General features: G+C 36.3%; 2 protein-coding genes across 3 annotated transcripts in view; both read left to right on the forward strand.

Moving 5' to 3' along the window:
- The window catches only part of rabgap1l (RAB GTPase activating protein 1-like), a 378,884-nt gene that overhangs the window by 118,359 nt on the left and 233,213 nt on the right, over positions 1-27,312 (forward strand). The gene's annotated exons all lie outside the window — the stretch shown is intronic.
- Positions 6,738-11,443, forward strand: gpr52 (G protein-coupled receptor 52). Its single transcript, XM_015355770.2, has one exon. It carries the CDS (start codon positions 8,680-8,682, stop codon positions 9,757-9,759), a length of 1,080 nt encoding a protein of 359 aa, XP_015211256.2. The 5' UTR covers positions 6,738-8,679; the 3' UTR covers positions 9,760-11,443.

Genomic DNA, 27,312 nt, shown 5'->3' on the forward strand with positions numbered 1-27,312 from the left:
GTGCTGCCAACGACCAGCTCGAAGGGCGATGACATCGTTGAAAGAAAAGGTCATTCAACTTCAGTAATTTGGAGATATTTTGGCTTTTTACGAACAAACATAAAACAGAGCACTTTAAACTTTGCAGTCTGTCTGAGCCATCTTCTAAGTGTGTTTTATCACACTGCAGTATTTAATTTTTCTATTAAGATATTTATTTTGTAAATTTTACTCATGCATATTTTGACATAAAAAAAGACTTGAATGCTTTCTACCTCAGATTTGTTTAATGTTTCTGCTGTTTGGCAAGTGTTTGTTGTGTTCTTAAAATAAAGAGTTGTTTAATTTTCCACTTAACTGTCTGGTTTCTTCAACTTTCACTCAGGAGAAAAAATCTGCCTTTAAACTTGAAAGAAATAATGATTTGACATTTATCGTGATAATTATGGACATCGACTGATATGAACATTTTTATCCTGATAATGTTTTTGGCCATATCGCCCAGCCCTAGTTGAACGTAAAGTTCTAGTTAATTTTAATTTTGTTTATTTAGAATATTAAATTTTTTTCTCATTATCGAGTTAAGGTTATCGTTACTCTTGAACTAATAAGCCTGTGTTGGATTTTAAACTTATATAGGGCATAGGCTATCTGTAACAGCAGCCTGTAGTGGCCCTCTGTACAGTTTCAAAATTGTATGTGGCTCTTGGGCCAAAAAATGTGCGCACACCTGTATTAGAGGCCCATATTCCCAGAGTGAATGAGGGGGGAAAGAATGAATTTGAATGAATTTAATGTAGAATGAATTTCATGCATTCTACAAAACATGACCACAACAGATGACAGACAGGCATATTTAATTATTTTTGCACATACTGCAGAGAGACAGGGTTGGGAAAAGATCAATAAGCCAATACATGTTGTTTCTGATTGATGAAGCACAAAAAGCATACTTTGATCTTGAAACTTCTGATGCAGCCCAGCATGATCTCTGGAAATGTGAGATGTTGACTAGAATGGGAGTCACTAGTCACATAAGGGCACAACAGTTTTGTGATCTCGTGCTTCAAATGTTTGACTTGTTCAACTTAGCTAAAAAACTGCTTCTATGCAAGGTTAACTCAGTGGCTAAAGCTATGGAATTACTGGCATTGGACACTTACGTCTGAAGTCTTCCACCAGATTTAAGGCACAGGTGTGAATTTGTGTATCTGGATAAATTGTATCTGGATTAAGTGATGGTTTTGTGATTAAGGATTTCTTCGCGAAATTCTTTAAAATAAATGAAGGAGAGAAGAAGGGTTATTTTTACAATTGCCGAGATTCTGAATGATTTGATTCCCCTCATTTAGCTGAAATGGATGCAGTAGTTACAGATGCAGCCATTCAAAATGCACGAAGTAAGCTGCAGTAAAACGCGGGAGGTGTGGCGCGTCATACTGTGTCATACTACGTCATACCGCTGTTATGATATTGTATCCGGAATCACCTTGTTAAACCGCCAGGTGGAGCTAATAAAGCTTAACCTCTCATGTACAGCATTTGAGCTGTCGCCAGAAAACGCCCTGTTTCAAATCACGGTCTCTGCTGAAGGACAATCTTTTTTTACCATTAAGAATTTAAGTTGTATACTCTTTAGACTTTTAATAATTGTAAACTGTGTATTACAGCATGTTAATCATTAAACATTAAAAAGTCGGTATATTTAATAAAAGCAAGATTGCTCAGTTGGACAAAAATTGCTAAACAAAGCAAGCCGCTCTCTGAAGGGGAGCTTTTGAAGGAGTGTATGATAGAAACTCCAGATGTTTTTTGTCCAGAGAGCAAGACAAAATTGAAGACTTGGCTTGTGAGTTGAACGTAAAGTTTTATTTAAAAAATACACAACCTTCTAACTTCATCATAAATATCTTAATTATGCATAAATATTTTATGCATCAAAGTATTTACGGAAGATATTACTAATACTATTAATAATGAATGACCTTGGACAGGCTGTAAACTTAAAGTATTACCGTGGTCCACTGTCTTTGTCATCAGTTTAACTGTTGCGACACGAAAATACTTTATTTTTTCATTTACAAAAAGTAATACCACAAAGTAAGTTTTGAGAATCTCTGATTCACCATGTCTTTCACATGTTCATAAATGATATTAATTTAGGAACATAAACATATTATGTAAACTGTGTATGGATGGTATTGGTAGTTTAAATAAAAAATACACACCAGTATTCCACTTTCTTCCTAAACATTTTAAGCATCAAAGTCTTGCATTCGGTTATATACTGTGGTTATTTTGGGAAAGTTTTTACGTGCTCTTTCTGACTATTTTAAGTTTATATACTTCATAAAAAGTTATAATGTTTGAACCTTTTCTGCAAATATGCTCATTATCGCAGTAAACAAAAGCATATGTTTTAGAATTAGATTAATAGGGAATATAATATGTAATCGCGTATCTAAAGAAAGTAATAATGATATAATTATATTCATATACTGTAGCTTAAATTATCACAGTAGTACATTTTCTTTGGAAATGTCTGCATCAGTTTCACTCCTTTCCATGTGATTACGTCTGTGGCGTAATGGGTTAGGTGTGTGCCTTGTATGCCTTGTATGGACACTGTATTGACATTTTTAAGAATTTGATTAATACAGAATATAATATGGAATCGCGGATCTAAAGAAATTAACAATATAATTATATTCATATCCTGTAGCTCAAATCCTGCTAAACTAAAAATTAGAAGAGTTTTATTGGACAATGTTGTGAGGCTCTGATTTTAACCGAAACGTGAATATGTGCCCATACATCTATTAAAATAATAACATCTCCTGGAGCTGTAATACAGGAAATGCTGTATAGGGTGCCTGAAGCCAAGAAAATTAAATAATTCAAGAACATTTAACTAATGAAAGAGCTGGGAGTTTTAGTCCTTGTTCTAGCCCCATAGTTCTGATACCCAAACTGGATGGGATGGGGGTGTTTTGTAATAATTTCAGGAAGCTGAATGAAGTTTCAAAATTCAATACGTACATGATGCTCAGAGTAGACAAACTATTGGAAAAACTAGAAAAAAATATCTTTCCAGCCTAGAGTTGACCAAAGGATACTGGAAAATACAGTATCTGCGATGAAAATGTCCAAGGAGAAAACTGTGTTTATGATACAGTCCCATGGGACTATACTACGATACCTTTTTGCTTACATGGCATTACTGCAACATTCCAGAAAGTTATGGATAAAATCCTGTGGCCTCACACCTTGTACACTATGTCTCCACATACCCCACCAAAAGTATGACTTTTAGGCATATTAGTTACTTGGGGTATGTGGTAGGACTGAGTCAGGACTGTCCTCTTAAAGTGTCCATAAAGTTGCTACGATAGAAACTGTCCTAAGCCTCAAAATAAAATACAGATGTGAGCATTTTTGGGTTTGCTAAGGTATCATCAGTGTTTTATTCAATTTTGCTAAGAGCTCTATCCTGCTCTGATCTCATGAAGTCCAGATGCAGATAGGATCTCATGCAGTAGGATGGAACCAGGAGGATTGCAGACTTTACAAAGGTATTGTGTCAAGATCCTGTACTTGAAGTTCCTGATTTCTCCAAATTATTTATCCAAATAATAGTAATTGTACACGGATGCATCCGAGATGGGTCTCAGTGCTGTACTGCCCCAGGTTTGAGACTCTGAAGCACATCCAATCTTATTTTCAGCTGTAAGCTTCTACAGAGGAAACACAGTGAACACATTTGGCCATGCCCCTCGGACCACACCTACACCATCTACCTCATTGTAATTTTATTTGTTGCACATCTGCAGTCATTGTTTACATGTCTGCATTGTTTACATTCAAACTGTTTACTTGTACATTGTCTACTATTTGTTTGTATATTGTCTTGATGCACTTTGTGTTTTATGCTTTTGTTTTAATAATCAAGAGACTTTCTGTAAACTAAGAATTCCATTGTACCAGTACATGTACCGGTTACATATGGCAACAAAGTTCAAGCTCAAGTTCAATTTTAAAACAGGAGTGTTGGGGTATTAAATGGGCATTGGAAGCAGTCTGGTATTATCTGCTGGCTTGGGAGTTTATGCTGGTTACCAATAATGCCCCTCTGAGCAGGATGAGACTCAACAAAGAAAATATCTGTGTTACACATTGGTTTCTGGTGCTTTAACTGTTTCATTTTCATGTTGAACACGATGCAGGTCTAACCATGCCAATGTGGATGGATTATCCTGGGCACTTTGCCTCGTGGCGGGTGATGCTCTATCTCCTGGATTGAGCTGGGGGCGTATGTAGCACAGGGTCAGGATTGTAGAAACAGGGTTGAATTGCAAAAGGGTGGCATTCTGACAGTATCAGGGATGCATTCCCTGCATTCTGCAAGGAAATTAGGGAATTGTCTGTACCTGGGGACATCAGGTCCCTGTAATAGTATTCAGAGTTTGTCTAATAAGACCCTCACAGTTACTTGGGACAGTAAGCTTGTAAGATCCTAGGTTGAGTTCACAATTTTGTGAAAGGTTACGAAATACTCTGTTTGATTGAACATAAGGTTAAGTATTTTTATTTAGTTGCAGCCTTGGTCATTTTCATGTTAACTCGCTTGTAAGAAAGAAGATGGGTACAAAATAGTTTACAATGTGTACAATATGTGTAAAATAGTGACATTTAATGTTGCATATTAAAAAAAAACTGCAGATATTTTATTAATTCTGAATGCCTTCTATGGTAGGTATTGGAAAATCTGTCTCACAGAAATCTCTTAAAATTGTGTGGTACAGCAAAGATCCACCAAGCTGAAACTCTGCTGGTCACCACTAGGGGGCCTCAGAAGAAAATAAATTTGGCTTCTCACTTTCCTGACAGTTGTATGGGAATGCGATGTCATTGCTTTCAGCTGCTCACACTCAAAGGACCAGGAATATAAACTGCTAATGCTGATGTCCCGGTGTTCGTACCAGAACCATACCCACAGCTGTCAAGCCAAGGTACAGTTTTTGCTCCTCTCTTCCAGAGAGTGAAATAGATTATGTCCAACATTTGAGCTACACAATATCATGCTATAAAGAAATTAATGTTTCCACACAGGGATCTCTCAGTTGTCTTCGGTCTCCCTCAGGAGCTATCAACTCGAACTGTCGACACCCTCAGTTCCACCCTAACCCTGCACTGTGACAATTGCATTTACAGTAGCAGCTTGACCTTAAGCAAGAAAAATAAATATAATTGCTAAGAAGATACGTTTTTGCAAGCTACTTATAGAGATAATTTACATTATTGCTAATAATTGATACTGTATATCCTATTGGGTATCTATTCATTTGGAAGAGTGAATATTCAGGGTCAAGCACCATGTATCTACCATATTTCAGCAGTAAACAGGAATTATTGCTTACGTTAATGTGTAGTGCTATTACATATTTTTGTATTTTTCCTCCTTCTTTACTTATACTGTTTTTATGTGTAGAACTATGCATTTGTCTTTATATTCATTTTTATCACCACTACATAGATTTTGAATTAAAATATTATTTTGCTTACATTATTGTTTACTGTGTTTGCCTTACATTCATCTTTAAATTTCTAAAACTACATGCTTCACAAAAATAGGGAGAAATTATTCTGCTCTGGGGAAAAATGCTGTGAGACCCACCTCATTAATGCATTTTTAATTAATGCTCCTAGCTTTCTGCCATAATTAGCCCTGATATTATGTATTTTATTCTTTAGTCATTGAGGGATTTAATGTTTCTTTTTTTTTACTTTGTTTCTTCTTCTCCTAAGTGTATTTCAATCAAACAGAAGGCTCTTCATCACACTTGCATAATTATGCTACTTAAATAATTGCTAATAAAAGTCCTGATTTTCGGTGTTTGTAGTTGGTCCGACATCATTGGGATTACTGTTAAAATTGCTTAACTTCTCCCAGTGTGCCATCCATCTCAGTGAATATACATCACAGTGTAAGAGCACTGAAGTGAAGGCAGACTGCAGGATTGTTAGCAAACAACTGAAACCAGCCTGTTCCCAATCTGATTCCTGAGAATTTGGATAGTGCCTCTGTTTCCATTCTGACATTATTAAACATTTTAAGAAATAAATAGAGTGCTGCTCCACCTGCATTGCAACTCACTCTGCCCATGCAGCCTATGGCAGGACAGACTTTATCTGCATCGTTAAGGACAACAGTACAATTGCCTCTGCTGCCCTATCACAAAGAAGTGAGTCCATAGTGTTATGGGTGTAACACTAATGTGTTGTTAGGGACTGGCGGCTTGAATAGTCTGTGTTGTGACAAATATAATAGATTTGGGTTTTTTTAGCCCCTTGTACTCGTTGTTAATTAATAAGGAATTTCTCTCTGCAGAAGCTTATTGTGTTACATCTAGGTCTACAATGAAGTTGATTCCATCAGAATGCTGTTAGAATTACTGGCATAGTAAAAGCCATTTTTTAAGCTTATGTCAATGGCATTCAAATCATCTATTTTTGAGTGGAGAACTGATTACAGGCTCTATTTCATATTTAAGGAATGTATTTGGTGATCTAAGTAAGATCTAACCTGTACATAAAAAAAAGAATCAAGCTTACATGGGGTTACAGCCATCCTTTAAATGCCCTAATTTCCCCATCCTTAATTTTGCAATTTATGCTCAATCACAGAAAATGTGGGAGGATCTAAGCTATTAAATGCTTGGCAACTGTAACCAAGTGACAGTTTCAACTATGCTGGTCATTGGACGGACTGTTGATTGGGGCAGAAGGACCAAGTCAATTTTTGAATGGGAAATTCGGCCGGGAGGAGGGAGGAGAGATAGGGGCTGGCGGAGAGAGAACCTCAGGTGCAGTAGCAGAAGTAGCACAAAGGAGAAATGTGTGAGAGCGAGTGAGAGAGCGAGAGAGGGGCTGAGGCAGGCACAGCATCCTTACTGCTATGCACCAAGGAAGGAATCCTCAGTCAAAGTGTTCAGCAATCTTCAGTTAACCTTGGTTAAGGATTTTTTCCATTTCCTTTTTCACTGCGGAATAGTGGGTTGCTTTCAATAGGACTCCGGGCTGGAACTGCAGCAAGCTTTTGTACACACTGGGAGGAGAACGACTGTTGGGTGATCCATAGTGCAAGGGCTCAGCCTCTCTCCAGGAGACTGCATCTTTCAGTACAGGAGACGGACTGCAGCAGAGGGAAATTTGTTCCGAGAATGTATTAAACACAGCATTGCCTGATTCGACATTGCATCCTTTTGGATGGATTTGGAAATGTTACAATGCTCTCATGGCTGTATTTGTTCTATTCATGGTTTGCTTACTAAACTGATAAAATAAGATTTGCCACTTTTTGTTTGGGAAGACATCTAAAATCAGAAATAAAAATAAATTTGGAGCAAACAAAATGTTTTTTGTATGAGCAGACAGACTTGAAGTCCCCTGCAGAATGGTCTACTCTTTTAAGGATCTCTGAGGAACTGTTGGATAAACTAAAACTGGGATGTGTGCCTTACTGTTCTTCATTTATCTGAAAACCTTTGTAGGGGAAAATATAACATTATAAAGTACACCATCTTTCTGAACAGGACCTGCATCATGGCTAGGACTTCATATTCTCTTCCCTGTCTGATGGCAGAGATGACAAAGGTAGTTTAAATTGGCTTCTGTGAGGCACTTGCACATAATACTCAGGCTCGTTCCTGCTTCAACCCCGATCAGAGATATATCACAGGTATACATATTGAAAGCCTTGGTATCAATACCTTAGAACTTTACTCCAGAGTATTGTTTGTTCGTAATAGACTGAAAAGACTGTACTCACAAGGTTTTGAGGTGACAGGGCGTAGTGCAGAGTGCAGTGCTTGGAAATAAGCATTAAAATCCAACACAATCTAGATGACTAGCTTCCTTCCTATGTCCCAATATTGGCATGAAAATAAACCTTTAATCTACATTATTATAAATTTGTCTTTTTTATTTAGTACTTTAAGACAAGTGCAAAAGGTCTGAAAAAATAAAATGAAGAGCAAATGTGTTACTTTTTAGGATTTCTGCATGACACTGAAATTGCTACCCAGTGCCCATTGATGATATTATACAATGTTTTAATGAATTAAATATTTTTAATTAACTAAATTAATCATTAATGTCCATAAAATGGATCATACTGAATTAGTTAATATCTTCTTTGCAGAATCACCTGCTCTCTGTCGTTTTTTTCCTTTAGTGCTTCAGTTCCAGGAAGCTTGCCTTTTCACATTCTGCACAGTTTTTTCCCCTTTCATATCCTGGTAATAGGATAGATGCTGAAAGGAATTCAAACTCATATCCAGAACTCATTATATCAGAATATGTGATCACAACGAGTAACTGTTTTAAAGCTATTGCAGTTTATTTTAGTTGTGTTCTGGAACAATGTCTCTTCTTAACAGTCCTTACTCGAGTTTGATGGACTGCAGAAGATGGCATACTGGAAGGAGATAGCCTCTTCTTTGTCTTCCTTTGCCCAACCAAAGCTATATGAAGGAGAATCCATTAGCTGGGAAACAATGAGCAGACTGGTGTCTTAAACAGGCTAGACAGTTAATTAAAGGAAGAACGTGTAGGCATGATTCTCTGTGAATTGACATTCCCTCAAATACTGCCTGTGCTGTTTGATTAAATCTAACCCAGCAGCCATCTCAGACCTGAGCCATGAACAAGTCTGCTGTTGAAGTAGTGACGCCTGTAATGAACAGCAGCACTGGCAGCATGTCGGTGAACCATTCTTGTCCTCTTGGCTTTGGTCACTATGAATTGGTGGAAGCCTGTGTCTTAGAGACAGTGGTCATTGTTCTCCTGACTGTGCTGATCATAATGGGGAACCTAACAGTGATTTTTGTTTTCCACTGTGCTCCACTGCTCCACCACTACACCACCAGCTACTTCATTCAGACTATGGCATATGCTGATCTTTTTGTGGGTGTAAGTTGCCTAGTCCCTGCACTCTCCCTCCTGCAATACCCCACAGGAGTCCAAGAGTCGTTAACATGTCAGATTTTTGGATACATTGTTTCTGTTCTCAAGAGTGTTTCTATGGCTTGCCTAGCATGCATCAGTGTAGACCGCTACCTAGCCATTACCAAGCCTCTTTCATACAACCAGCTTGTCACACGATGCCGTCTTCGTACGTGCATTGTCTTGATCTGGATATACTCTTGCCTCGTGTTTCTGCCTTCCTTTTTTGGTTGGGGGAAGCCAGGCTACCATGGGGACATCTTTGAATGGTGCGCCCACTCCTGGCTAACCAATGCCTACTTCACGAGTTTCATTGTGTGCCTGCTTTATGCCCCTGCTGCCTTTGTGGTCTGCTTCACTTATTTTCACATTTTCAAGATCTGTCGACAGCACAATAGGGAGATCAGTGAACGTCGAGCCCGTTTTCCTAGCCAAGAGATGGATATGGGAGAGGAAGGGCACAGTCCTGACCGACGCTATGCTATGGTCCTGTTCCGCATCACCAGTGTCTTCTACATGCTCTGGTTACCCTACATCATCTATTTCCTCCTGGAGAGCTCCCATGTCTTGGATAACCCCACCCTCTCTTTTGTCACCACCTGGCTGGCCATCAGCAACAGCTTTTGCAACTGCTTCATTTACAGCCTCTCCAACAGCGTCTTTAGGCTGGGCCTGCGCAGGCTCTCCCAAACCATCTGCTCATCTTGTGTGTGTGCCAAAGACCAAGACCTGCGGAACCCCAAACCACGCAAGAGGGCTAACCCCTGCTCTATCTGAAAGTGTCAGAGCGGTTGCCCACCCCAGCATTCTCTTACACCAGCTGCACAAAATAAGTCATGGCTGTACAACGTGGCAGGTGATGAGATTTTTCCTGCTGGTTTCCTTGCTCTTCAGGAAGCTTCATTGACCCTTCTTTTCACAGAGAGTTATTACCTAACCTGATACTGCTGGTTTTGAAACACACTTGGAAACGGATACAGAGACTAGTAGTAACACTGCTGAAAAGGTGACTCCTGACCTTCTCCAGCATGCTTTTGTTATGGCTGTCAGGTCAGTAGAGAATAGTTGAAATCTGCACATCTTTAGTATAAAGATCTAGAAATCTCTACTAGTAATAGTGTATAAATAGACAAAAACATACAAAGAAAAGAAATCGCACTATATAAACAATGCCTGGAAGTTCCTAACAGTGCCCTGCAGCTTTATTAGTGATGTTGTATACTACTGTGTCTGTACTGTGTGAAAACAAGATACAAGATAGCAGCTAAAATGAATAGCTAAACCTTTGTATTAAGTCTATGTAGCTTTCTGTTTTATGGGGCTCTCCTGTGTACTTAAAAAGCCTGCAAAAGCGTTCCAATTGTAAATTTACTGTTTTTTATTCATATATTGTTATGTTACTGATATCGTGTCCATGCCTAATATTTTCACTTAACATTTAAAGAGCTTATTGGTATTTAACAATGTGTGGAAAAAATATTTATTTTCAAATAATGTAAATTATTGTGCAGTTAAGAGGCTGTGAATGGAAGATTTATTTGTTTGATATAAAAATAAAATTTTACTATATATATGTACCACAGGCAATAAATAGTTTTAAAAAGATATTTGTTCATTATTTTAACACAACAACCTTTATAAGGTTTTATCATTTTACAGTTCTGAGTTCTACATGTAGAATGAGCTCCTTAATGTAAAAATATATCATTTGATTTGCTGCTATAAAGCTATTTAATATACTGATCACATTTGAGGCCTTTAAGAATCTTTTTCATTACCTCTAAAAGCTTATGTTGCTTATTTGGTGGAATCCATAATCTGCATTATTTTTTTTGCTGGTCAAACAGTATCTGTGGAAAAACTACAGTTAAATTGTGCATGGTACAGTAGGATGTGATCTGCCTTATCTCCCTGTCAACTTTCTTCATAAGCTGCCTGTCTCTAACTGGCTTTCAACCTATAGTGAGGGATTTGGAAAGTCTGCTTTCTGCTCTCTATGTAGTCTTAAGTAATGGTTTCCTGGGACTTTGGAATAGCTGCTTCCAGTGCAAAGGTGGAAGCTGTTCGTTTGAGTAAATGCTGAATCAAAATGGGATTTGCTTGAGGTACTTTTGCAAAGAACAATCCATGGAAGAAAGAGTTACAGGCCACACAGGGGCCCTGGATTGATGCAGTATGTTGTTTCTGAAAATTGACTGGCTCTGTTCAATAAGAGGTGGAATAACAAAACTGCACTTTGTGAAGGGAGATTTAGTTGAGATAGAAGATTAGGTCTGTAATTTCTAGAATGATATGGTTTAAATGTCTTTATTCCTTTCACAACATTTGTCTCTTGTCCTGTATACAGTATGTTGTTAAACAGAGTTTCTTGACTTATTAATCATATAATATAAGGTTCTAGGTTTACTTAGCTACATTTCCATTTTTCTGTGTTTTAATATGATGATTTACCACAAGAATTACATCATAACTAAATTCAGTACACTTTTAAATAATATTTTGGAAAGAAAAGCTAAAATAACATTGATTGGAATTTTCCAAAAAGCAGCAAAGTAGCATTTATCTTTTGTCTGTTTATTTCTTAATATATATTTTTATTATATTCCCATGTTTTCCATATACATTCATATATATGTACAAATGTACTTTGGTGTACAGCATGTAGTGTATATGTTACTACAGAACATAAATTATTCAAATGTACTTTCACTAATTATGATTACATATATGAGAATAACATTATTCTAAATTGCTGCTAGTAAGCTGTTTTTTATTAGGAAACAATTAGGTACACAGTGTATATTTTTTATTTTTTAACATTTTGTGAAAGGTTAAGATTTTATTTTCACTGCAAATAAAACATATATTTCTGTTTGAAATCTGTGTTGCTTTTATCACCAAAGCAAAATACATGTGTAATTAGTATTTTGTAATAACCTATGGTTAGTTAGTAATAACCTTAGAGTTGAAGGTTATTACTAACTAACTATAGGTTATTAATAACCTTAGACTTGAAGTCTTATAAGTGGATGTACCTTTAGGGGTAGTTTTATGAAATTCTATGAATTTGTATAGAGATTTGATCCCATGGAATTGCACAAAGAAGGGTCACTAAGCCAATTATTTCTGTATGTTCCATAAATGTTCTTAATACATTGAAGAACAGGGACTCAGGGAAATCATCATGGAAAAAAGCAGTCAACTTGTCTACCATGGCTCACATTTAGGCACAAAAGGGAGAAAGAGAACGTATTGACACTGGCATCCAGATACAGTACATGGGAGGCATGGGAGGCATTTTCTCAGTTTCTTATATTTCTTGTCATTCTTGCATGTGCAGATCTTCCTTCTGAGTGTTGCAAACAATAATGGTTATGCAGATAAAACTCTAAGTAGAAATGCTAAAACAACCATTTGAGGAGCAGGCCTGGAAAGATTGCACAAGGCTTTAAATTTTTTAAATTTGACTACAGATTTGCAATTAGCCTTTCACGCATAGTAAACATGGCTATGCATTCTTTACTTTAATAAGTTTAGAGTTATTTTTAGAGGGAAATAAAAAAAAACTTTGCCCTTCTTTTAAACAGGTCTAAGAAATACACTTAATCTGCTCTATATAACTACAGGTCTTTTACTACTTGAACAATGTTTTTTAAATATAATGATTATATCTGCTGAGTGTTTAAATGGTTGTGGTTTAAATGTGGTTTAAATGTGTGCTTTTTTGCCTTGTTCCATACACAAAGGGCCTATATTTAGAAAATATTTATAGTACAGTGCTTGTATTTGTTTCTTTACTAGAAAAAAAGAAAAACCTGTTGATATTACAGTGCTTTACTCTTTAATTACTCTATTTTTTGTAATCTGTCAAACTGAAGATTGTTTTTATTTGGCTGCAGATCTTTCTAGAGAACATGCTTTTTAAGCAGGAGAGTAAAATATTTGGGGAGTATCACAGAATGTTGATTAATTAAGTGCCTCTGTGTACATGTACTGTATATTTTCAGTTTGTGAGCATTTGTGTGTGTGAGAGAGTGCTGTTTACATAAATAAATATGTTGAAACCAAATCCTCCATATTGTTTAATACGTGCACTGCAGTCTGGGTGTGCCCTTATGTGACATTGGACTTCATGACTGTTTTATCTCAGCGCTGTGCATAGCGGGTAATTTGTTATTTGACAAATTAGTTATTAATATTATCACATACTGTAGCTTTAATGTTATTTTACATGAAATAAACTAAAGTACGATTCATTCTGTCTGCACCTCTACTACACTATGATTATCTATCTTATGAGTGCTGCTAGATAATGAAGCTCCATGCTCACTGACATCAAGCTACTGTAATCTAACATTTTGCTACAAAAGGAATAACTTTTTCTAACATATCTCTCAGGACCGGTACGATCCAATTCATATCCAATTCTCGCTTCCAGAATTGTGTTTTGATTTACTTTATTCTTGAACTTTTACCTGTGTTTTCATTGCACAACACTGTTCAGCCTAAGCCATACATAATAATATACAAGGGAAAGGTTATTTTTATTAATAAAAGCATGGAAATGTTATGCACAAATGCCTCAGTTCAGCTATGGGAGTATTACTTACACACGTAACTATTTTTAGCAGCACCAGAGGTATGATAATTCTTTGTGTGGTGAGTATGGAAGTGGGCTCAGCATGGATAAAAATAGAACAGGATCATTTTTTAACCCACATTCCTTCTGTGTATACATTTTTCCTTTTCTGATTGTACTTACATGGATTTCCTGACGGTTCATCCTTAATTATGACTCTAAAGAGGGACCATCCAGGCTTGTTAATATTTATGAAAATCCCCTTCATGCTTTCTGCATTATAAATTCCATTTACTATGACTCTGTTCAGCTCCAAACCTCTAAAATAACCTTTCCTTTCAAAAGGCACCTTCAGGCTTCTGAAACCAAGTTGGGAGAGCTCTAAAACATTTTGTAAGCATAACAAGAAATGCTACCCCCCCCCCCCCCAGCAAGTTCACAATTTATTTTTCAAGTCTTTCCTTTCATGCAAAGATTAAATCAGAGAGTTATAGGACTGAATGGAGCACAACAAAATATTCTTAATGTGCAACTGAGTACATTTGTGTATTTAGCCTGCATAAATCACAGCACAGAATTGTATGTAAAACACATAACCATTAGTAATTGTTTGTACTAATGGTTAGTAATACATGTATTGAATTGCCTAAGAACATTGAGTAGACAATTTAATAATTGTAAAATTGCCACTGTAAGTCCTAGACTCAGCATGGAAAACATTTAAGTAGGAAAACAGAATATTTGTTTTTATATAATTAAAATATTATCTTGAATTTGTGTTACAAAAAGCTTGAAAGGACAATTATGGAATTAACAACATTCATAATTCACACATTGCTGGTGCATTATGTCCACTTTTTGGAAAAACAAGTCCTGGTTCCTCTCCAAACAGCAGCTGCTCCAAAATATTCTTGCCACATATCATCGACGAATCTTGCCTTTTCTCCATTCTGCTTTTTATTTTTCATTTTTTAGTCTTTAGACACCTAAAGCTAGATTTCCTCTTTTTTAAAAAACTCAGATGAGAATTTTTTTCATCTTACATTTTTTTCTAAACAAAGCCACATTGAGCTTATTTTGTGAATATATATTTTATGGATGTGCTATTCTGAGTTTTTCTGCTCTTACCTGTGACTAATGCTCTTATGTATTCCATGCTGAAAAGAGAAGAAAGAAAACACAATGTTTTGGCCGTGGAACCTTCTTCGGGTGTGAGCAGCCTGCTCAGTTCACACCTGAAGAAGGCTCCAGGGCCGAAATGTTGTGTTTTCTTCCTTCTCTTTTCAGCATGGAATAAACCTATTACTTACTCCTTTGCAGCCTACGCATGCTGACGCAGCTACCCACCTGAGCTCTTATGTATTATTGCCAAGGAATAAACTCAGATGAAAAATGATACCATGAAATTCTTTATCATTCCTACACATTCCTGTTAGGACTTTAAGCTTGTTTATGGGTATGCAATGTTTGTACTGTACATCTGCTGAAGAGTACTTGCTTGCTGGCCCTAGTGCAGCTGATGATCTGCACTATGGTGTCACTTGCGTCTGCAGCCCTAAGTCTCTGGTTGTGTTGCAATGCGGCCATGCACTTATTTCTCCACACCAACCAATCCCTTTGCTGTGTGCAGTCATTAACTGCTGTGATCGGACTGGTACTGAAACATGGAACTCTGCGCCCAGAGAACAGCGCAGAACATACAGTACCATCTTCTGAACTAAGGTTTTAGTCAACTTCTGCACCTTAACAGATAGCCCAGAGAGCTGATCTACATTCCACGTGAGAGGCCCTTGGCTTTTTGGGTCTGTGGTATGTAGAGAGAGGTGGTCTTCCTGCTTTGATCTGTTGCAGAACTGTGTGATTCAATAGTCATATTTACATTATTACTAACGAATACAAAGACAATGTTTATCCGAGAAAGCAAAACAACACATTTTAATGGAATACTCTTAGGGTTTCATTTTTCTTCTTTTCAATTTCCTTAATATCCTACAGTTTGCAGATTGTGGCACATTTGTTGTTTTATGTGCTTTATTAGGATAAAGGTTATGGTTATGTATGTGTAAGAAAAAATGAAGCTCTGGAGCAGGCATGCAGCTGGAATGGGGTAATGACTTAATGATTAAATGAGGGAGGGGGGAAGGATTATTTTTTACAATTGCCAGTAACCAGGGAACATCTTATTAACATGATGGGCAAACAATTTTTTTTATTTTAAAAAATTAAATAAAAAATAAGATACAATGACATGTTCCTACCTAACTCAAACATTGTGTGACTTTAAAAGCTGTAAAAAATGGTTTAGACTTGGGTAATGTCATTCTCATTAAACATTGTGCTTATCGCTCAAATCCTGCTAAACTAGAAATTAGACACAAGAAGAGTATTATTGGACAATGTTGTGTGGCTCTGGCGGAATTTCTCTGTAAACTGAAAAGTTATAGAGGAGACACGTTGTATATCACCTCTTGTTACACTTGTAAGAACATCCCAATGTTAATGCAACAAGGAAGATATGAATAACCTTTTAAATCTGAAGCTGTTAACTCTACTTCACTCCTGCATGTCAAGATCAGTTTCAAATAAAAAAAAACATCAAACCTTTGATTGGCTTTGATTGTTTCGGAAGGATGTGAAAAGTGACAATTTTTGACAGTTACCATCAGGAGAAAAAAAAAATATTTTTTTATTATTTGTGGCTGCTGCAGTGGCTTTCAATGGCTGGATAGTTAACGCTTCAAAATTGCTTCATCAGTCTGTCCATGGGGGGAAGGGGCGGAGCTCTCCTTGACAGCTGACACTCCTCCGTACGCTTAAGTGAAAAATTAATTAAAACGCCAATGTAAACATATTTACAATTTGTTGAAAATAAAAATGTAAAGTTCTCTAAAGCTTTCTCAGTCAAGGGAGCTGTGTAAGCATGCAGTAAAAGATCAGCTAAAGAGAGTAGACAACGCTTTCAGAGAAAACAGTGTTTCAGGTGTGAAGAATAGAGCCCCAATTCAATTGCAGCCTAAACCTTTCCCCACACACCCTGCCTCCTCTGTGATTGGAATATACACAAACAAAGCACTGAAAGTTTTACAGTAGATGATCAGGTGTTTCACAGACATAGGGATAGTACGTAATTCTGGTTTTATGAACTCTCAACTGGGATTCGATTATTTAAAAATAAGTTTTTTTATAAAATATAAAAGTCACTGGGCAGTGGTGGACGGTTAGTGGACGGTGCGCTATTTTGTCAATAACCTGCTAATCTGCTTAACACCCTTAGAAAACATGATTTTATTTCTGTATGGTATGCATGTTATGTTTACAAAATTAAAGTGTTTAAAATGTTTGATTAAGAAGTAAAAAGAACTTACAGCTTACACAAAGACTCTAAGCTGATCGCGCGGAAGAAAAACCACCCATTTTGCGTGCATAAAAAGTGTTTTTAAATGATTTATATACAGTATTTTCATGTTGATTTCAAAATAAAAAAAAGGGCTGGGTATTCACTCTGTCTTTGGATCCAGAAATGCAACAGTGACTGTCGTTTCAATACTGACATCAGAGTCGCATCAGATGATAACTCGAGCAACTTCTCTTGCTCAGCACAGGAGAGATTCTTGGGTATTCCTTCGGCATCAACAGTAAGGGGTTCCTGATCCACTCTGGTGTGGCCTCAACTGGAAAATACTCTGAGAACTGTTCTTTCAATGACAAGAGGTGCACTGCAATCACATCTCGAAAAGCAGCATCAAGTTCCACACCATATATGTGCAGATGGTTCTCCAGAGTTGGGAAAGCAGACACATCACCTGCGTTGATTTTATTAACAAAAAGTTGCAGCTTTTTCTTCATAGCATTGATCTTGTCAGACACATCAAAAATTGTTAAAGAGAGCCCCTGCAGTCCCATATTCAGCTCATTCAAACATGTGAATATATCAGCCAGGTAGGCCAATTTTACCAGCCACACTGGATCATCAAATAGACTTGCCAAGGGAGATTGCTGGTCATGCAAAAACATCTGTACCTCAGAGTGCAGCTCAAAGAGCATGTGCCCCTTGATAACCATCTCACTTCAGTATGTAGCAAAACCTGCACATGTTCGCTGCCCTTTTCATTACAAAGCACACTGAACAGACGTGAATTCATTGGTCAAGACTTGATAAAGTTCACAACTTTGACAGCAGAGTCTAACATGGATTTCAAATCCTCAGGCATTTTCTTGGCTGCCAACTACACTGCACAATCCGCAAGCTTGCATAGTAAGATGTTTCTTGGGCTTTGGAAATTGGAGTGGCACTGTTCATTATGGTGGACTTGCGCTGCTTCAGATCTTTAAGTTTCCTTAAAGGCTTATCCTTCAAGAGCGCATTCTTTGTGGTAAAGTTGCCGCCTTAAATGTGCTGGCTTCATGCTTTCATTGCTGAGAATCTCACAGCACATGACACACTGTGGTCTTGGCTCTTCCTCTGTCCCAGTGTAAGTAAATCCCAAATTTAGATAATTTGGATTGTACCGCCTTGTAGCCATCTTCCGACGCTTGCTAACACTAGCGGGTTCAGCAGCAGAGTTAGTGTCGGTGGCCGATGTATAATCCTCCTCAATCTCAACAGGTGTGCGTGATCTGTCAGAGCTGGCATCATTACTCTTGGTGTCCATTCCTTTCAGACAGGACATAATACTTGATTTTTGCGAGGTATTCATTTTCAATCAATTGTTGACGAATGTGGCGCCGTTGGAGAAATATTTCCGGTTTCCCCTTTAAAGGCAATCAGAAGTCCATCTCAGAAGTTTTTCTTTCATGCGCAGGGATGCGAAACTTGATGTATTTTTCTCAAACTAACCCAGAACAGTCCTTAAATATTTTTCTGTTATCTATCACGCTTTCCCATGCTTACAAGATTGGTGTGTTCCAAGATCACACACATTCTCCCACCTTCCTATTTGCTGGAGATATATTTTTTTAAATACAACTGGTCACTTACTTCATAGTATGCATTCGTATAGAGTGGTATAGAACTACATCGTAACTCTGTGTACACTCAAATATTAGCACGCGCTGTACCGTAGTATGTAAGCTGCGTATTCGACACGTATTAAAATAGAAAACAGGACAACCCGTCCTGATTTTTCAGCGCACGCTTTTTTGTAAAAAAGTCTATTTGTTTTTTGTTTCATTTTTTCAACAGGTAGTAAGAGTCAAACAGGCAAGCTAAGCAAGAACTATTTTAAACTAAGCCTGTAAACTAAACAAGATCTCTGATGTGCTTATTACAAACTACACCTGCACACATGAGCAATTATTTGTCTTTGAAAATGAATGTGTTGCCAAAAGCTTATACAATTATCACAACATTTACAGAAATTTCCAGTACAGTATGTTGGGATGTATACAGTATATTTTACATCATATATACCTACAGTATTATTGGACATAAACATACATACAAACAATTAAAAATAAAAAACAAAAAATAACTGAATGCATAAGTATTCACCCCCTTGCTTTGAAACACCTAAATTACATCTGAAGTAACCAATTCTCTTCTCCTAGTCAAATAATTACTTGACTGGAGTTCACCTGTATGCAGTTGACGTGTTTCACATGATTTCAGAATAAACACACCTGTGTCTGGGAACTTCCAGTCAGGGCAAGGATATAAGAAAATTTCCAAGGCGTTGAATATACCTTGAAGCACAGTGAAGTCCATCATTAATAAGGTGAGAAAATATGGAACAACTGTGAATCTGCCCAGAACTGTCCATCCTCCAAGAAGAGCTGTACTAAGGGAGGCCACCAAGAGACCTACGGCAAACTCTAAAGGAGTTACAGTCCTCCATGACAGAGATGCGAGAAACTGTGCATGAGACAACAATAGCAGGCACACTTCATAAATCTGGCTTGTACGTAAGGGTGGCAAGAAGAAAGCCTTTGTTGGAAAAAAAACCCATATTCCATCTCGGCTGGAGTTTGCCCAAAGGCATGTGAGAGACTCAACAATTTGGAGAAAGGTTCTATGGTCTGATGAGACCAAAATTGAACTTTATGTTTGGCGCAAACCTAACACATTACATCACACTGAGTACACCACCCCTACAGTGAAGCATGGTGGTGGCAGGCAGTATCATGCTTTAGGGATGTTTCTCTGGGGGAGGGACTGGAAAACTGGAAAAATAGATGGAGCTAAGTAAGGAAAAATCCTGGAGGAACATGTTCTGCAATCCGTAAGAGCACTGGGACTTGGAAGATTCATCTTCCAACAGGACAATGGCCCGAACCATACAGCAAAATCCACACGAGTGGCTTAAAACCAAAAAGGTTAATGAGGGGGATGATTCAATTATTGTATGTTTTTTATTTTTAAATAATTTAGTAAAATGTCTTGTTTTTTTTACTTTGACGTTAGAGAGTGAGTACTTTGTGTTGATGAATGGCAAAAAAATCTCAGTTAAATTCATCATGGTTCCATGCTGTAACACAATAACATGTGAAAAAATTCAAGGTGGGTGTAGACTTTTTTTTCGTACCGTATGGTTGGGTTTCGGCTGGAATCAAACTCAGACCCTATCGCATGATAGAACAGAATTCTACCACTGAGCCACCAATGTGTTTTGATTTTCTATTACAATAGATGTTGTTAATGGAGCACATCAACACCTTTCAAAAATAACCACAGCAAGTGACCAAGTTAGACGTTGATACAGAAAATGTTTATGAAGAAGGTGGAATACTGTTATGTACTTAATTTTTTGTATTAGTCGCTACCACTACTAGTTACTGTATGTATATTAGTTATAATATATTTATATTAATAAATTAATTGTTTGTATTTTCAGATACCAACATTTCTCTTTAGGTACATAATTCCATATGAAGTGGATTTAAAGATACACAGTCTTGTAACATAAAACAAAGCAATCATTTCAATAACATCTAACATACCACAAGCCGTACCTATCAATCGTCTTTGGCCAGTTAGTCACACAATGTACTGTGCCACAGTACTGCAAATGTGGTAATAAGAATTAATGTGCTCTGAGTGGCTGCATCTGTAAATATAAACTCTTAACTGAGAACAGTACAGAAATTTGGGAATTATTTTATCATCTGAAAGCATGGGCATTCAGATTATTAACAGCAGTGAACAAAAAAGATGACTGAGTGAAATGCCTAGTCTTTTTTATTTAATTGAGGTGAAGCTTTGGCAATGATGATGACTCCAATGCTGTGTCTAAATTCCTGTGCTGAGCTCTGCTATTCTGGCAATTTCATTTTTCACTATACATGACCAGCATGCATATACTGTAAAAGGTCTGTCCCACAAAGAAGCTGTCACACTGGAAAGCAGAAGGTGTTATTTATGTGTGTATTTTACACTATCATTCAAGGTGGCTTATATCCAAGAAAGCTAGTGAAATCAACCATAAAAAATGCCAAAACCCTGTGCCAAAATTGATAATGCAAAATGGTATATAAAAATTAACTGATTAACAAAATAAATTGCCATAATACAATAACCAAACCAAATCAAGATACAAAAATTACTGCAGAATTATAATTAATCCTTGGCTCTGAAAGTATAGTAGATGTCTAAAGAACATGAAATTATTAAGAGAAAGTATTAGGAGTTCAAGGTACAGAATTAAGAATGACTAGTCAAACCAGTCCTCTGAAGGTATCTTGAACAGGTGATTCTTGAGAAGAGACTAGACAGAGCTAACATCTTTAACATTAAAAACATCAAGAGAGCAAATTCTTGTTTGCCTACTAATTCCTGTGTTAGTGGTTCTCTGGATTCACAGAGAACTCCCTGTTGGGAACCCCTGATACAGGTACAAAAGTTGTTACTCAGATTTCAGTCATATTTTCACTAGCCTGTTTCATTAGGAAGGGCCTTCTCAAACAAAGGTCTCAACCCCCAAGATTAACCTTATAATATAAAATCCTGAAAAAACTCAAGATCTGCTTTGCGCTTCTGAGGCTTCAGATTTTAGAGGTACAATTTATACATTTTTCTCTGTATCTAATTTATTAAATATTTGCTAATAAAGTCTGTCTGTTTATAAGCTTGACACACTTGCAACTTGTCCGTTTCCAGATTCTGCCAAGGGAGCAGGATAGATGAAAGGTATGTTTACCATAGCAATGTTAACATGATGTAAAGAAAGAGGGAGGACGAAAAGGAAGGGAGTAATGGATCTTCAAGTTAACATTCATGATCGCTGTTTCTCATTCTGGGCACTTTTCAGTAGTGTGCAGATCTATGCTTGCTGTGTTTTAAGTAAAGCTGAACTCCAGAAATTTTACTGGAAAATGACATCAGTGTATGCAATAAAACCTATTCTTCTGCACAAGAGGCATATGAAACCTGCTTAGAGTTAATCATTTTTAAAATACAATCATAATAATGCAACCTGGAAAAACAAGTGGATGAAAATAAAATTCAAAGTGTCTTAGGTATAATTTGAAAATTATTTTACTGGCAAAGCAGAAAGGCTGTAGTTTTCAGGTGCAATCACAGAGAAACACACATTCTTAACGTACTGCTTTCTGCTCTGTGGACTGCACTTAAGCATTATTTACATGCATTATCATTTAAAATCCCAAATATCCTCCAAAAACCCTCATTAATACTAATGTGTTTGCTATACACCTTTAACCTTAGATTATATACAGTAGAAGGGAATTTTATTAGAGCAATATGACAGAGGTAATATGCTCAAGAGTTTTCCAGAGTCCTAAGTACATAGGTAGTTGCAAGTCTAACAGTAACATAAATATTCTTCAACAAAAACAGTTTGCCTTGAGGCATAAGTGTCATTAACTCAAAGTCAAGGTATTTTTTTCCTTGTTTCCTTGGCATTCTGGTGTGCATCTTAAATTAATTAACATCCAAAAATGAGTGGAGGAAATATAACCATCATCTCGATGATGGGCCTAGCCAATTGCTTGAATGTGAACACTTTCTTTGCAGCTTCTGGTAGTTTCAGAATTTTGCAAATTTTGCAGCAGAGCAAATCCCTGTGTTATTCTCATTGATATTAACAGGAATGTTCCTGTTAGGTAAAAAGCTATATTCAAAATGTAAAAGGCTTTGTAAATCCCCTTGCTAAGTACCCTGTTGCTGCTGCTATTGCTGAATTGTTATGACTTTATGCTAGCAGGTGAATGTCCCTGAACAGATGATGGTAATATCTACTGACAGTGGTTGATACTCTGTTATAAGGAAGGTTTAATGCAGGTTCTGTGGGTGTTGCCATCTGTCTTATTAGCATTCTCAGAGGATTTTTGAAAGGCACTGTGATCGAGCCATTTCCTGTCAAAGGGACGTAGATGGATGCAGTGTAGGAAATATATTATTGCATTTCAATAAAACAGTTGCAGGAAGTAAGAAATCTGTTTTACTGTACATAGGGGTTCAGGAGATTTTTTATCTTCTTGAAATCTTCAATGACAGAAGCAGCACTGAATTTAATATGCAGACCTTTATAGGCAGAGAATACTACATCACTTTTCATATCGAAGTATATTTCTTAATAGGAGCTACTGAATCAGTCTCATGTGCTGGAAAGGGATCAAAGAAGTAGGATGGTACAGTAGGTCGTACATACCAGGGTCTTTGTTTACTAATACAAAACACATGTATCTTATGACTAGTGCCATTTAATCTTGTTTTTACTTCATAGTGTTTTAACTTCCTTTAATCTTCCATATACACCATTTACTATATCTTTGTTTTTTGCTTTCTTTAAAGCTCTATTTCCTAACACTGCATAATCATTTCTGCCTTTGAGAAACACGACAGCACGCTCTACTTATTTATCTCACCCCAGGATGGCCAGTCCTGGCGCTCATGACCTCAGTATCTTCTGTTTTTCCATTTGAGATCTAAGTTACCCTTTTCCATCCCCTCCCCCAGGAAGTCAGTATCTTCCTGGAGAATCACTTGGATATCCTGTCTGAACCTTCAGATATTTATGTCTTTCTCAGTACATGCTTTAGAAAGAAATATCCAGAACAAAAACACATTTTATTAGCTTTCTTTAGAAGTCGATTTCTCACATTCTTTTTCAAGATTTTCTCTAAAATGTCTACTACTGTGGATTAGGACTGGGTGATAATTCGATAACGATAATTATCACTATATAATTTTCCTCGATATAATTTTAACAAAAGTTCGATAAATGTTTGATATATATGTTTATACTGGGCGCGTGCGTGTTGCAGACCGGGCAGCTAACGTAGTGTTGTTTACCCACACGGTGGTGGCTGACAGGATTGTAGGTAGAGTGGAGAAATGAGCGACACTGAAGCAAATATAGTGCTGCCAACGACCAGCTCGAAGGACGATTACATCGTCGACAGAAAAGGTCATTCAACTTCGGTTATTTGGAGATATTTTGGCTTTTTACGATCAGACATAAAACAAAGCACTTTAAACTTTGCAGTCTGTCTGAGCCATCTTCTGTGTGTGTTTTATCACACTGCAGTATTTAATTTTTCTATTAAGATATTTATTTTGTAAATTTTACTCATGCATATTTTGACATAAAAAAGACTTGAATGCTCTCTACCTCAGATTTGTTTAATGTTTCTGCTGTTTGGCAAGTGTTTGTTGTGTTCTTAAAATAAAGAGTTGTTTAATTTACCAATTAACTGTCTGGTTTCTTCAACTTTCACTCAGGAGAAAAAATCTGCCTTTAAACTTGAAAGAAATAATGATTTGACATTTATCGTGATAATTATCGATATCGACTGATATAGTTTTTTTTATCGTGATAATGTTTTTGGCCATATCGCCCAGGCCTACCGTGAATAAAAATTTGAAAGTGATAGAACGAGTTAAAAAAACTGCATAATTTTTTTATACATGAATTGGTTATCTCAGCCAATTCCAAAAAAATTAAAATAAATAATGAAAATAAGACTTTTTACTGTAGTATTTCTATACTGCAAGCCCCAGAGAGGCTTCTTGTAAATTTTACAGTTTATATATGTTACACTTTTCTGGTATACATTCTGAATATACATATGTATTCTGGTACTAGCTTAAACAGTATTCATGATAATAAACAGGTTAACTAAAATAAAAAAAAAAACTATGCATGCATTCTATTTAGAAGAGGGTTTAAGTCTCTGAATAGCTAGAATTTGTTGAATGAGAGCTATTTTAACCTATCAGATGAGCATTTTTGAGTCGGACGATTGTATTTTGCTGGGGAAATATATATTTTGGTGCTTCTCTAAGCTGAAACACAACACAAATATTCTTGTGAAAAAGGGTTCATTTGCTTTATGCTGATGTATCTAGATATGAAACACATTTCTGAAAAGCCCAGGTTGTCTTGTGATTTGTGAGGTATAGTATGTGATGTTGTGTTTTGATTTGTCTGGTAAAATATATACAGATGCAGCCATTTAAAATGTACAACCTCGTACCATGCAAAATTATCTACAGTTCACTGTGATTGGCTGGCCAAAATGACTAACAGGGGCACTCGTGGTGCATTGAATGTTAGTGAAATGATTTAATCATTTAATCTCTACTGTGCATGTTTAAATCTACTTAATATTGAATATTAATATGGAATTTTACAACTAAAGGGAAATCTTAGTAGCTGAGCATAAAAAGCAGAGGAGCATAACGTGTCTGATGGTCATAAACAATATTAATTTAGGAACATAAATATATTAGGTAAACTGTATATGATTGGTATTGGTAGTTTTAATAAAAAATGCACACCAGCATTCCACTTTCTTCATAAACATTTTAAGCATCAAAGTCTTTAATTCTGTTACATACTGTGGTTATTTTTGAAAAGTTTTTACATGCTTCTTCTGACAATAATAAGTTTATATACTTCATAAAAAGTTATAATATTTCAACCTTTTCTATGAATATTTGCGCTTGTTATCACAGTAAAAAATGCATACTTTTTAGAATTTGATTAATAGGGAATATAATATTGAATTATGTATCTAAAACAATTAATAACGATATAATTATATTCATATAGCTCAAATTATCACTGTAGTACACTTTCTTTGTAAACACTTGCATCAGTTTGACTCATTCACTCGTGATTATTTCAGCTACAGCTTATGTTGTTAAGTAGTGCATTGGTGTAATGGCTTAGGTGTGTGGCTTGCATGCTGGAGGTTTTGGTGTTCGAACCCATCTGTCGCTACGAGTTTTCTTTTAACAAATACCATTTTATTGAAAAACTAAATACCAAGTATTATGGATTCTATATTGACATTTTTGGTATTTCTAAATATCACAACATGTTAAAAGCTAAGTGATTTATTAATAACAAAAAATAAATTACAAAACTGTTACTGTACTTCCACTACAGTATAGCTTGTGGGAAGTAGGTTTATTTGTCCTGCACCAAAGTTTAACTCATTCAGAGCACCTTACATTACAAACTCCAAGAGTTTCATTTTGTCTATTGCTACAGTATCGACAGCAATGTAGTTTGTGTTAAAAAAACTATGCTTAACAGCCGCTTGTGGCTTTCTGCTGTCTAAACCATTTTTTACAGCATGCAAGTCGCGCAATGTTTGAGTTAGGCAGGAACACGTCATTGTATCTTATTTTTATTTGATTTTTAAAAATAAATATAAGGCAACCAGCAATCAAATGTCCTATTTTTTCTTTGTACTCATTTTTCCATACTGTAGTTTGAGTCTTGTGTAAGCTGTAATTTCTTTTTACTTCTTAATTAAACATTTGAAACACTTTAATTTTGTAAATGCAACACGCGTTCCGCACAGAAATAAAATCATGTTTTCTACAGGTGTTAAGCAGATTAGCAGGTTGCCAAAAATTTAGCACACCGTCTACCACTGCCTAGTGACATAACTTTAATCGAACAGGAAAAAGAGCATTTTCAGAGAGCAATTACATTGTGTTTATGTAGAATAAGTGATTAGATCTAATTTCTTATTTGTTTAAACAGTGACATTTCAGCTGCAAGAGATCGCACCAGAGACAGCACTATCTCTGCTTGTCATCGACATTCAGGAAAGGGTGAATGAAAGAAGTCATGTCAAGTGCAATCATTCGGAGATCAATAATAACAGTTGTAGGAGAAGAATCAAAAGATAGAGAAAACTTAAGCTTTTTAAGGCTAAAACTAAAATTCAGTCTACAAATTAAGGCAAATGAAAATTTAGGACGTTAAAGTGCTAAATAAATAAATGTAAATAAGTAGTAAGGTGTAAAGATACAAAAATACACATGAGCAAAAAGTTTTAGAAAAGGAATGTCTGTATCAGTTTAACTCATTCCCACGTGATTATGTGTGTGGTGTAATGGCTTAGGCATGTGCCTTGTGTGCTGGAGGTCAGGGGGTTAAACCCAGCTGTCGCCATTAATTTTCTTTTATCAAATAAACATTTCTTTGAAAAACATAAATAGTAAATATTGCCACTTTATTGAATTTGTTGGTATTTCTAAATATCACAAAACATTCAAAGTTAAGTGATTAACCTCTTCCATGAATACTTATTATCGCAGTAAAAGAAACATACTTTTTAGAATGTAATTATTAGGGAATATAATATGGAATGACACATCTCAAGAAATTAATAACAATATGAATTTAAGGATCTAAATATATGTATTTATATAGCTGGTAGTATTACTGTAATCCACTTTCTTTGTAAACACATTTTATTTTTAATTTGACTCATTCACGAATGATGAATTGTGAGAGAGATAGGTGGAGAGAAAATGGAGGTTTCTTGTCAAA

The sequence above is a fragment of the Lepisosteus oculatus genome, chromosome 9 (genome assembly GCF_040954835.1).
Source record: "Lepisosteus oculatus isolate fLepOcu1 chromosome 9, fLepOcu1.hap2, whole genome shotgun sequence".
NCBI lineage: Eukaryota > Metazoa > Chordata > Actinopteri > Semionotiformes > Lepisosteidae > Lepisosteus > Lepisosteus oculatus.